Source organism: Pristiophorus japonicus, chromosome 2, assembly GCF_044704955.1.
Source record: "Pristiophorus japonicus isolate sPriJap1 chromosome 2, sPriJap1.hap1, whole genome shotgun sequence".
NCBI classification, from domain to species: Eukaryota; Metazoa; Chordata; class Chondrichthyes; family Pristiophoridae; genus Pristiophorus; species Pristiophorus japonicus.
Window position 1 is genome coordinate 140,443,712 of NC_091978.1, and position 13,328 is coordinate 140,457,039.

Here is a 13,328-nt window from a genome sequence, read left to right on the forward strand (position 1 = left end):
ATTCTGAAATGGGAGGGAGAACAGCCAGTTGTCGTGGTGCACATTGGTACCAACGACATAGGTAAAAAAAGGGATGAGGTCCTACGAAACAAATTTAAGGAGCTAGGAGCTAAATTAAAAAGTAGAACCTCAAAAGTAGTAATTTCGGGATTGCTACCAGTGCCACGCGCTAGTCAGAGTAGGAATCGCAGGATAGCGCAGCTGAATACGTGGCTTGAGCAGTGGTGCAGCAGGAGGGATTCAAATTCCTGGGGCATTGGAACCGGTTCTGGGGGAGGTGGGACCAGTACAAACCGGACGGTCTGCACCTGGGCAGGACCGGAACCAATGTCCTAGGTGGAGTGTTTGCTAGTGCTGTTGGGGAGGAGTTAAACTAATATGGCAGGGGGATGGGAACCAATGCAGGGAGACAGAGGGAGACAAAAGGGAGGCAGAGGCAGGAGACGGAGGGGAGATGGGGGGGGGGGGGTGGGGGGCGGAGAGGCCCGGCCGGGGAACAGGATGGGCCACTGTGCGGCAGAATTCTAAAAGGACAAAGGGTGTTAAAAAAACAAGCCTGAAGGCTTTGTGTCTTAATGCAAGGAGTATCCGCAATAAGGTGGATGAATTAACTGTGCAAATAGATGTTAACAAATATGATGTGATTGGGATTACGGAGGCGTGGCTCCAGGATGATCAGGGCTGGGAACTCAACATCCAAAAGTATTCAACATTCAGGAAGGATAGAATAAAAGGAAAAGGAGGTGAGGTAGCATTGCTGGTTAAAGAGGAGATTAATGCAATAGTTAGGAAAAACATTAGCTTGGATGATGTGGAATCTATATGGGTAGAGCTGCAGAACACCAAAGGGCAAAAAACGTTAGTCGGAGTTGTGTACAGACCTCCAAACAGTAGTAGTGATGTTGGGGAGGGCATCAAACAGGAAATTAGGGGTGCATGCAATAAAGGTGCAGCAGTTATAATGGGTGACTTTAATATGCACATAGATTGGGCTAGCCAAACTGGAAGCAATACGGTGGAGGAGGATTTCCTGGAGTGCATAAGGGATGGTTTTCTAGACCAATATGTCGAGGAACCAACTAGGGGGGAGGCCATCTTAGACTGGGTGTTGTGTAATGAGAGAGGACTAATTAGCAATCTCATTGTGCGAGGCCCCTTGGGGAAGAGTGACCATAATATGGTGGAATTCTGCATTAGGATGGAGAATGAAACAGTTAATTCAGAGACCATGGTCCAGAACTTAAAGAAGGGTAACTTTGAAGGTATGAGGCGTGAATTGGCTAGGATAGATTGGCGAATGATACTTAAAGGGTTGACTGTGGATGGGCAATGGCAGACATTTAGAGACCGCATGGATGAATTACAACAATTGTACATTCCTGTCTGGCGTAAAAATAAAAAAGGGAAGGTGACTCAACCGTGGCTATCTAGGGAAATCAGGGATAGTATTAAAGCCAAGGAAGTGGCATACAAATTGGCCAGAAATAGCAGCGAACCTGGGGACTGGGAGAAATTTAGAACTCAGCAGAGGAGGACAAAGGGTTTGATTAGGGCAGGGAAAATGGAGTACGAGAAGAAGCTTGCAGGGAACATTAAGGTGGATTGCAAAAGTTTCTATAGGTATGTAAAGAGAAAAAGGTTAGTAAAGACAAACGTAGGTCCCCTGCAGTCAGAATCAGGGGAAGTCATAACGGGGAACAAAGAAATGGCAGACCAATTGAACAAGTACTTTGGTTCAGTATTCAGTAAGGAGGACACAAACAACCTTCCGGATATAAAAGGGGTCAGAGGGTCTAGTAGGGAGGAGGAACTGAGGGAAATCTTTATTAGTCAGGAAATTGTGTTGAGGAAATTGATGGGATTGAAGGCCGATAAATCCCCAGGGCCTGATGGGCTGCATCCCAGAGTACTTAAGGAGGTGGCCTTGGAAATAGCGGATGCATTGACAGTCATTTTCCAACATTCCATTGACTCTGGATCAGTTCCTATCGAGTGGAGGGTAGCCAATGTAACCCCACTTTTTAAAAAAGGAGGGAGAGAGAAAACAAGGAATTATAGACCGGTCAGCCTGACCTCAGTAATGGGTAAAAATGATGGAATCAATTATTAAGGATGTCATAGCTGCGCATTTGGAAAATGGTGACATGATAGGTCCAAGTCAGCATGGATTTGTGAAGGGGAAATCATGCTTAACAAATCTTCTGGAATTTTTTGAGGATGTTTCCAGTAAAGTGGAAAAAGGAGAACCAGTTGATGTGGTATATTTGGACTTTCAGAAGGCTTCTGACAAGGTCCCACACAAGAGATTAAAGTGCAAAGTTAAAGCACATGGGATTGGGGGTAGTGTGCTGACGTGGATTGAGAACTGGTTGTCAGACAGGAAGCAAAGAGTAGGAGTAAATGGGTACTTTTCAGAATGGCAGGCAGTGACTAGTGGGGTACCGCAAGGTTCTGTGCTGGGGCCCCAGCTGTTTACATTGTACATTAATGATTTAGACGAGGGAATTAAATGTAGTATCTCCAAATTTGTGGATGACACTAAGTTGGGTGGCAGTGTGAGCTGCGAGGAGGATGCTATGAGGCTGCAGAGTGACTTGGATAGGTTAGGTGAGTGGGCAAATGCATGGCAGATGAAGTATAATGTGGATAAATGTGAGGTTATCCACTTTGGTGGTAAAAACAGAGAGACAGACTATTATCTGAATGGTGACAGATTAGGAAAAGGGAAGGTGCAACGAGACCTGGGTGTCATGGTACATCAGTCATTGAAGGTTGGCATGCAGGTACAGCAGGCGGTTAAGAAAGCAAATGGCATGTTGGCCTTCATAGCGAGGGGATTTGAGTACAGGGGCAGGGAGGTGTTGCTACAGTTGTACAGGGCCTTGGTGAGGCCACACCTGGAGTATTGTGTACAGTTTTGGTCTCCTAACTTGAGGAAGGACGTTCTTGCTATTGAGGGGGTGCAGCGAAGATTCACCAGACTGATTCCCGGGATGGTGGAACTGACCTATCAAGAAAGACTGGATCAACTGGGCTTGTATTCACTGGAGTTCAGAAGAATGAGAGGCGATCTCATAGATACGTTTAAAATTCTGACGGGTTTAGACAGGTTAGATGCAGGAAGAATGTTCCCAATGTTGGGGAAGTCCAGAACCAGGGGTCACAGTCTAAGAATAAGGGGTAAGCCATTTAGGACCGAGATGAGGAGAGACTTCTTCACTCAGAGAGTGGTGAACCTGTGGAATTCTCTGCCACAGAAAGTGGTTGGGGCCAATTCACTAAATATATTCAAAAGGGAGTTCGATGAGGTCCTTACTACTCGGGGGATCAAGGGGTATGGCGAGAAAGCAGGAAGGGGGTACTGAAGTTTCATGTTCAGCCATGAACTCATTGAATGGCGGTGCAGGTTAGAAGGGCTGAATGGCCTGCTCCTGCACCTATTTTCTATGTTTCTATGTTTCTATTTTAAAAAATACTGCAGAAAAAGTGAAGATTTATTTCTTGGACCCCTGCAAAGGCTTGTAATTAAATTTTTATTTGATATTTCTGTGTGTGAGGGAGTGCTTTTAGCAGCACTGCTGAATAAATCACCTGCTGAAATCAGTGAGTTCAGCTTTTCACTGCTAAACTTGCAGAACCGGTGCTGCATTGGTGCATGCAAATTAAGGACTGTGTGTTTGGAGAAATAAGAGTGCCAATTCAACTTTGCAATAATACATGGTGTTGACAATGCAGCACCCATTCTGCAAATTTAAATATAAAACTGTCGATGTGGCTGCCTCTCCCTGTCCAAATGGCCTAGTCCCCCTCACAGCTCGAAGGCTGCTGCTGTATCTTCGGCTGCCGGCAGCTACTGACGCCGCTGATATCCTATGGCCGATTGGCCTCACGTCCGTCCGCTGCTGATTCTTTGGCTGCCGGCCAGCCACTGACGCCGCCCCTAAAGTGTGGCCGAATGGCCTCAAGAACCTTAATGAGCTGCGTTGATTCTTCGGCTGCCGGCCAGCCACTGACGCCGCTGATATCTCATGGCCGAATGGCCTCGGGTCCATCCGGTGCTGCTTCTTCGCGGCCAGCCACGAAGAGAATGAAGGCCTGCCTCAAGCACTGCAGCTCAGCTCGAAGCTTGCTGTCGCTGCCGTCGAGACACTGACGCCACACCCCTGCCTGTCTCCAACATGAAAGGCCTGCCTGAAGCACTTTCACACAGGTAGGAACATGGTTTATTTAATCTTTTCTTTGCTTATAAATTTTTATTCAGGTTGAATTTATTTGTATAATATTTGTATAAGTATAACTAAGGATTGATTGTAGAATTTAATGACTTCCCTTCCTCCCCCTCCCCCCCCCTCCATTCCCTACGCCTAATTTGTAACCTACGCCTGATTTTCTAAAGTGTAGACAAGGTTTTTGAGCGTACAAAAATCTTCACTTACTCCATTCTAAGTTAGTTTGGAGTAAGTTTTCACTACGAAACTTTGAAATCAGGCGTAAGTGGCCGGACACGCCCCTTTTGAAAAAAAATTCTGTTCCAAAGTGAAACTGTACTAACTGACTAGAACTGGAGCAAACTAAATGTCGAGAATTCCGATTTCTAAGATACTCCGTTTTAAACTAGTTGCTCCTAAAAATCAGGAGCAAATCATGTGGAAACTTGGGGCCATAGAGTCATAGAATGGTTACAGCACAAAAGGTGGCCATTCGACCAGCCGAGCCCGTGCCTACTCCCTGCAAGAGCACTTCAGCTAGTCCCACCCCCCTGCCCTTTCCCCGTAGCCCTGCAAATTTTTTTCCTTCAAAGTATTATCCAACTCCCTCTTCAGAGCCACGATTGAGTCTGCCTCTACCACCCTTTCAGGCAGTGCATTCCAGATCCTAACCACTCATTGCATTAAAAAAGTGTTTCCTCAAGTTGCCTTTGGTTCTTTTGCCAATCACTTTAAATCTGTGTTCTCTGGTTCCTGACTCTTTCACCAACGGGAACAGTTTCTCTCTATCTACTCTGTCTAGACCCCTCTATTATCCATTTTGGGATTTTGTGGTGATACTGGTGCTCTGCCCTGCACTGAGTGTATATGCACAATACCAGAGCAAAAAGGCGTCGTGTTGACCCTGAACTGTATAAAGCTCATCGGGAAAATGCTTGAATCCATTGGTAAGGAAGTGCTTTCAGGGCACTTAGAAAATCAAAACATGATAAGGCAGATTCAACATGGTTTTATGAAAAGGGAAATTGTGTTTGACAAATTTATTAGAGTTTTTTTGAGGATGTAACTAGCAGGGTAGATAAAGGGGAACCAGTGGATGTAGTATGTTTGGATTTCCAAAAGGCATTCGATAAGGTGCCACATAAAAGGTTATTACACAAGATAAGGGTTCATGGAGTTGGGGATAATATAGTAGCATGGATAGAGGATTGGTTAATGGACAGAAAACAGAGAGTAGGGATAAACTGGTCTTTTTCAAGTTGGCAGGCTGTAACTAACTAGTGCTGGGGACTCAGCTATTTACAATCTATATAATGACCTAAATGAAGAGAGTGATTGTAATGTATCCAAATTTGCTGATGGTACAAAGCTAGGTGGGAAAGTAACCTGTGAGGAGAACACAAAGCATCTGCAAAGGGATATAGATAGAGTAAGTGAGTGGGCAGTAAGGTGGTAGATGGAGTATAATGAAGGGAAATGTGAGGTTATTCACTTTGGTAGGTAGAATAGAAAAACAGAATATTTTTTAAATGGTGAGAAACTTTTAAATGTTGGTGTTCAGGGAGATTTGGGTGTCTTCGTGCAAGAAACACAGAAAGCTAGCATGCAGGTACAGCAAGCAATAAAGGCGGCAAATGGCATGTTGGTTTTTATTGCAGGGGGGTGGAAGTACAAGAGTAAGGAAGTCTTGCTACAATTGTACAAGACTTGGTGAGACCACACCTGGAGTACTGTGCACAGTGTTTGTCTCCTTATCTAAGGAAGGATATACTTGCCTTGGAGGCGATGCAACGAAGGTTCACTAGATTGATTCCTGGGATGAGAGGGCTGTCCTATGATGAGAGATTGTGTAAATGGGCCTATACTCTCTGGAGTTCAGAAGAATGAGAGGTAATCTCATTGAAACATACAAGATTCTGAAAGGGATTGACAGGGTCGATGCTGAGAGGTTGTTTCCCCTGGCTGGAGTATCTAGAACTAGGGTGCATAGTCTCAGGATAAGGGGTAGGCCATTTAAGACCGAGATGAGGAGGAGTATCTTCACTCAGAAGTTTGTGAATCTTCAGAAATCTCTGCCCCAGAGGGCTGTGGATGCTGAGTGAGTATATTCAAGGCTGAGATAGATAGATTTTTGGACTCTAGGGGAATCAAGGGATATGGAGATCGGGCGAGAAAATGGAGCTGAGGTCGATGATCAGCCATAATCTTATTAAATGGCAGAGCAGGCTTGAGGGGCCATATGGCCTATTCCTGCTCCTATTTCTTATGTTATCAGTGCTAGTGGAAGGCAAGTAAACGGATTAACTGTAAGACACCTGCCTGCAAAATAGTGCTTTAAAAAAATGAATAGGTCCTTTTATAAAAATATATACATATTAGGAGGCATGATAGTCTGACATAATTTAGAAAAAATTAATTAGTTCTTATCAACGGTGATTCCTTGATGATCCACTGCCTAAGTTTTCTTTCCGTAACCCAGATGACCTGGCTGAGATTGGCTAATTTCTCCCGAAGCATTGCCATGTATATTGATCAGGGCTTACATTCAAACTGTATCTGTAAGACGCATCTGCAAAATAGCTTTTTTTTTTAAATAAAGGAATGGTAGCATGACACAGTTTACAGGCAAATCTTTGGTTCCCATTAATACAGCAACTTGATCATCCATTCTTTAGGTCAAGCACTCCAGTGCAGTTTTTCTTGGGTATGATATGGACTTTTCATGTCTGCCATATTTGATATAGTTTTTTAGTGCATCCCATCTTTTACAAATAATGCATTTTCAGATTCGGCAGGAAAAAGTTAAACATTTGATATTGGACAAGCCATAACATGTTGGTTAGTGAAATGAGAAACAGCACATAAGCAGTTTTCCACTGTACTTACAACTAAATATTGTAAAAGCATGAAATAATGTTTTGTGCTCTAAATATTAAGCTGGGTTTCAAACTTACCTGTTCTGATGAGTCAGCTGTGGGAACTGGTAAAGGCAAATCTGTAATCAATCCATAAGCAGGAGCAGCAGGTCTGGGACTATTAAAGCCTGAGCCTGAATCCGGAAGACAAGGCACAGTTGACTCCTGAGTAGGAAATGGGGCAATAAATGGATATCCTTGGGGAGGGTAAGGAGCCATTCCAGCAGGGCTACTGAAACGGCTAAAAGAATAAATTTACAAAGATTACAAAACGGAAAAGGGCAAAGCATCACAGTCTTAAATTCTAAAATTATTCGCAATTCTAATTAAACATTAAGGTAAATGAGTGCAGCATAGTAAAAGCTGAGCAAAGTCAGCCATGTGTGGTTTGTAACAATCCAAGTGGCCCATAGTATTAAAGAAACGATGTATTTACAAAGTGAAATACCTAAATTGTGCTTATGGACATAAACTTGGGAAAAAAAACACGAAGAGGTAATACTCCAAAGAGAAACTTCACAAAAAATGTTAAGTATCAGGTGGCTTACAGTAATACAGATATTTCCTTCTCAAATGTTAGCATAGAGCCAACTTTTTGTTGCTAGGATACTTTAGCACGTGCTTTGTGAGAACTGAACTGAAAACACCAAATCACTTCATTAAAAGTCAATAATTTTCTTTTTAAATCTCAAATAAAGTTAAATTTTAATAGTCATAACAATTTTCTACAAATTCTTTTGTTACAGTTGGACCCAAATTCGCCACTTCAAACCAGCCAAAGAGTCTTTTACTCTGCTGCAAAGATCACACCTTTAACTGTAACCTAGTGGCAATGGAGTAATGATTTCTCAAAGGTTTCAGTGCACACATTAATAAACTTCAAGTTTGTTTAAAAAATCACCATGAGCCAACCGAGTATCTATAAATGCCAGCTTTCACTGTGGCATTAGAGTAATGGAGTAAAGGTGCCCGTGTGCAATGCATAACGCTCGACAGGGAACTGGGTTTCTAACTAAACTACCGTATGTTAAAATGTTTAAAACATATCTATACCTTGGATTTATAGCTGGCTAATTATTGAAATAATCCCATTCTCCATGCAATGAAAAGGAAGAAATTGAAGTCTCAAAATCAATTGACAAGATGCATTAACAGTTATTATTTAGGAAAATAGATGGGGCTAAAATTTAGTAATGCTTGTATTATCAAAGTTCTGCAATAATGGTATTGTACAAATGGTAATTAGCCAGTAGACTGATTCAATCATCTGTTGACACATTGTTACCACTGAGTCAAGTTGAAGCATGCAAGATGATCATACTTACTATGGAAAGGATGCTGAGCTTGAAGCTAACACTGGAGGGTTCTTCCAAAATTCATCGAGGATAGTCTGAATGATTTTTCCAAGATCCGAATGCATGGTGAACTTCAATATTAGATAGTCCAATAAAAAAAAAAGTGTGAATATTCAGATATCTTGCTTATTAAAAATATGGATGTAGGGGATTCTGGGGGGGGGGGGGTGAACAGCCAGAGGTCATGGTCCACATCGGTACCAATGACATAGGTAGGAAGAGGGATAAGGTCCTGCAGGCAGAGTTTAGGAGCTAGGAGAGAGATTAAAAAGCAGGACCTCAAAAGGTAGCAATCTCCAGATTACTCCTAGTGCCACGAGCTAGTGAGTACAGAAATAGGAGAATAGAACAGATGAATACATGGCTGGAGCTTTAGTTTCCTGAGGCATTGGGATCGCTTCTGGGGGAGGTGAGACCTGTACAAGCCGGACGGGTTGCACCTCAACAGAGCCGGGACCAATATCCTCGCAGAGGGGAGGGAGGTGGTTTGCTAGTGCTGTTGGGGAGGGTTTAAACTAGCTTGGCAGGGGGGTGGGAACCTGAAAATAGATTCAGTAGGGAGGGGAGTAAAGCTGGAATTAGAAAGCAAAAATAAAAGAAAGTTAGTTTGAAGGAGAGAGGAAACAAGCAGGAAAAAAAAAGTGTAAAAAAACAAATTTAAAGGCACTTTGTCCAAATGCATGAAGTATTTGTAACAAAATAGATGAGTTGACAGCACAAATTGAGACAAATGGGTATGATCTGATAGCCATTACAGAGACGTGGTTACAAGATGACCAGGACTGGGAATGAAATATTCAGAGTTATTTGACAATCCGGAAGGACAGACAGAAAGGAAAAGGAGGTGGGGTAGCTCTATTGATAAAGGATGGAATAACTGCAATAGTGAGAAACGATATTGGCTCAAATGATCAGGATGTTGAAACAGTTCCGGTGAAGATAAGGAATAATGGGAAAGAGTCACTGGTGGGCATAGTCTATAGGCCCCCTAACAGTAGCAACTCTATTGGTCGGTGCATAAACCAGGAAATAGCGGGGGCATGTAAAAAGGGAACAGCAATAATCATGGGTGATTTTAACCCCTTTATTGATTGGACAAATCAAATTGATCAGGGTAGCCTTGAGGAGGAGTTCATAGAGTGCATAACGGACGGGTTCCTTGAGCACTATGTAACGGAAACAGCCAGGGGGAGGCTATCTTCGATCTGGTCCTGTGTAATGAGACAGGATTAATAAACAATCTCCTAGTAAAGGATCCCCTTGGAATGAGTGATCATAGCATGATTGAATTTCAAATACAGATGGAGGGTGAGAAAGTCGGATCTCAAACCAGCATACTAAACTTAAATAAAAGGAGACTATGAAGGCATGAGGGCAGAGTTGGCTAAAGTGGACCGGGAAAATAGATTAAAGTGTAGGACGGTGATGAACAGTGGTGTACATTTAAGGAGATATTTCACAACTCTCAAGAAAAATATATTCCAGTGAGGAGGGAAGAGATCCATCCGTGGCTAACTAAAGAAATAAAGGACGGTATCCAATTAAAAAAAAAAGGCATACAAAATGGCCAAAACTAATGGGAGGACAGAAGATTGTGAAGCTTTTAAAAGCCAACAAAGAATGACTAAAAACTTGATTAAGAAAGGGAAGATAGATTATGAAAGTAAACTAGCACAAAATATAAAAATGGACAGCAAGAGTTTCTATAGGTATATAAAAAGTAAAAGAGTGGCTAAAGTGAATGTTGGTCCCTTAGATGACGAGACCGGCGGATTAGTAATGGCGAACATGGAGATGGCAGAAACTCTGAACAAATATTTTGTATCAGTCTTTACGGTAGAGGACACTAACAATATCCCAACAGTGGATAGTCAAGGGGCTATAGGGGGGAGAAACTTAACACAATCACAATTAAGGAGGTGATACTCAGTAAGATAATGGGACTATAGGCAGATAAATCCCTGGACCTGATGGCTTGTATCCTGGGTCATAAAGAGAAGTAGTGGCAGGGATTGTGGATGCATTGGTTGTAATTGACCAAAAATTCCCTGGATTCTGGGGAGGTCCCAACAGATTGGAAAACTGCAAATGTAACGCCCCTATTTAAAAAAAGGAGGCAGACAAAAACCAGTTAGCCTAATATCTGTGGTTGGGAAAATGTTGGAGTCCAATATTAAAGAAGCAGTAGCAGGACATTTGGAAAAGCAAAATTGGGTCAGGCAGAGTCAGCATGGATTTATGAAGGGGAAGTCATGTTTGACAAATTTTCTGCAATTCTTTGAGGATGTAACGAATAGGGTAGATAAAGGGGAACCAGTGGATGTGGTGTATTTGGACGTCCAGAAGGCATTTGACAAGGTGTCACATAAAAGGTTACTGCACAAGATAAAAGTTCACGGGGTTGGGGATAATATATTAGCATGGATAGAGGATTGGCTAACTAACAGAAAACAGAGAGTCGGGATAAATGGTTCATTCTCTGGTTGGCAACCAGTAACTATGGTTGCCAACTGGGGTGCCGCAGGGATCAGTGCTGGGACCCCAACTATTTACAATCTATATTAACGACTCGGAAGAAGGGACCGAGTGTAACATAACCAAGTTTGCTGACGATACAAAGATGGGAGGAAAAGCAATGTGTGAGGAGGACACAAAAAATCTGCAAAAGGTCATAGACAGGCTAAGTGAGTGGGCAAAAATTTGGCAGATGGAGTATAATGTTGGAAAGTGTGAGGTCATACACTTTGGCAGAAAGAATCAAAGAGCAAGTTATTATTTAAATGGAGAAAGATTGCAAAGTGCCGCAGAACAGCAGGACCTGGGGGTACTTGTGCATGAAACACAAAGGATAGTATGCAGGTACAGCAAGTGATCAGGAAGGCCAATGGAATCTTGGCCTTTATTGCAAAGGGGATGGAGTATAAAAGCAGGGAAGTCTTGCTACATTAGGGAGGCCACAACTGGAATACTGCATACAGTTTTGGTTTCCATATTTATGAAAGATATATTTGCTTTGGAGGCAGTTCAGCGAAGGTTCACAAGGTTGATTCTGGAGAGGAGGGGGTTGACTTATGAGGAAAGGTTGAATAGGTTTGGGCCTCTACTCATTGGAATTCAGAAGAATGAGAGGTGATCTTATCGAAACGATAAGATTATGAGGGGCCATGACAAGGTGGATGCAGAGAGAATGTTTCGACTGATGGGGGAGACTAAAACTAGAGGGCATGATCTTAGAATAAGGGGCTGCCGATTTAAAATTGAGACGAGGAGAAATTTCTTCTCTCAGAGGGTTGTAAATCTGTGAAATTCGCTGCCTCCGAGAGCTGTGGAAGCTGGGACAGAAATAGAGAGTTCCTTAACGATAAGAGGATAAGGGGTTATGAGGAGCGGGCAGGGAAGTGCAGCTGAGTCCATGATCAGATCAGCTATGATCTTATTGAATGGCGGAGCAGGCTCGAGGGGCCGTATGGCCTACTCCTGTTCCTATTTCTTATGTTCTTAAACCGGACAAATTAAAATGCATGACAGAAGTACAGGCAACTCTCGATTATCCGGGTCCCTCGGGGATTGGGCTATGCCGGGTAAACGATTTCTCCGTTAGAGCGATTGACATTATAAAAGTTAAAACCCGATGCCTTCCCGGACCGAAATTTTAAATCCCGTTACAATGGTTTCCCGTTGGATCCGTGTGCAGATAATCGAGAGTTGCCTGTAGCTTGAGTCATAGTAACCATAACCTAATTAGCTTCACTATGAAGTAAAGAAAAAGAGGAGTGCAAGATAAAGATGCTGGTCTGGAAATTAAGCCAATTTCAGTGGGATGAAAAGCTCAGATTCAGTTATTGGAAAAATGGCAGATCAAAGAGCCAACAGTGGGTGATAGTTAATACAAGTTGGAGAAGGTAAAGGCTGAAAACATTCTGACTAGCAATAAGAGATAGATCAAAGGACCACGATAAAATGGACACGTGTGTTATATATACACATATATATAATAAATAAATGCAGGAGATATTTATTACTTTAAATATGCATATTGTTTCTTGCTTCGTTCCTTCCATTCAGTTTTCCAACTGTGCTGCTTTGATTTGGATATAAAGTGACAATTTCATTTTCTATTATATTTCCAATTCATCCCTCATTGAATTTTCCTGCATGCATGATTTTATTGCTTCAGAATTTTCCATTCTTTTGCACTTTGCTTTAATCAGCATTTGTTGCTACAACTTTTCATTTCTATTGTTTCCATGTCTATTTTTAGTTTTATTCAACAGTTTTATATTTCGTAACCACCACTCCCCCCCCCCAACCACGTGATCCACATGACATTGTCACGAGGTGGCCTCTTTAAGGATCTGTACTCTGTTGTTGCATCAAAGAAAAACAACATAGAAACATAGAAAATAGGTGCAGGAGTAGGCCATTCGGCCCTTCGAGCCTGCACCACCATTCAATGTGATCATGGCTGATCATGCAACTTCAGTACCCCATTCCTGCTTTCTCTCCATACCCTTTGACCCCTTTAGCCATAAGTGCCACATCTAACTCCCTTTTGAATATATCTAACGAATTCCACAGGTTCATAATTCTCTGAGTGAAGAAGTTCCTCCTCATCTTGGTCCTAAATGGCTTACCCCTTATCCTTAGACTGTGACCCCTGGTTCTGGACTTCCCAAACATCGGGAACATTCTTCCTGCATCTAACCTGTCCAATCCCTTCAGAATTTTATATGTTTCTATGAGATCCCCTCTCATTCTTCTAAATTCCAGTGAATATAAGTTTAGTCGATCCAGTCTTTCTTCATATGTCAGTCCTGCTATCCCGAGAATCAGTCTGGTGAACCTTAGCT

The 13,328-nt window shown here is 42.5% G+C and overlaps 1 protein-coding gene across 1 annotated transcript in view; it reads right to left on the reverse strand.

Annotated features, from left to right (window-relative positions):
- vps37a (VPS37A subunit of ESCRT-I) overlaps positions 1–13,328 on the reverse strand; it is a 54,645-nt gene that overhangs the window by 20,858 nt on the left and 20,459 nt on the right. The window contains exons 4-5 of the mRNA XM_070869791.1: positions 8,449–8,549; positions 7,163–7,364 (exon numbers count right to left, since the gene is read on the reverse strand). Of these exons, the coding sequence (XP_070725892.1) occupies positions 7,163–7,364; positions 8,449–8,549 (303 nt within the window). The remainder of the gene's footprint in view (positions 1–7,162; positions 7,365–8,448; positions 8,550–13,328) is intronic.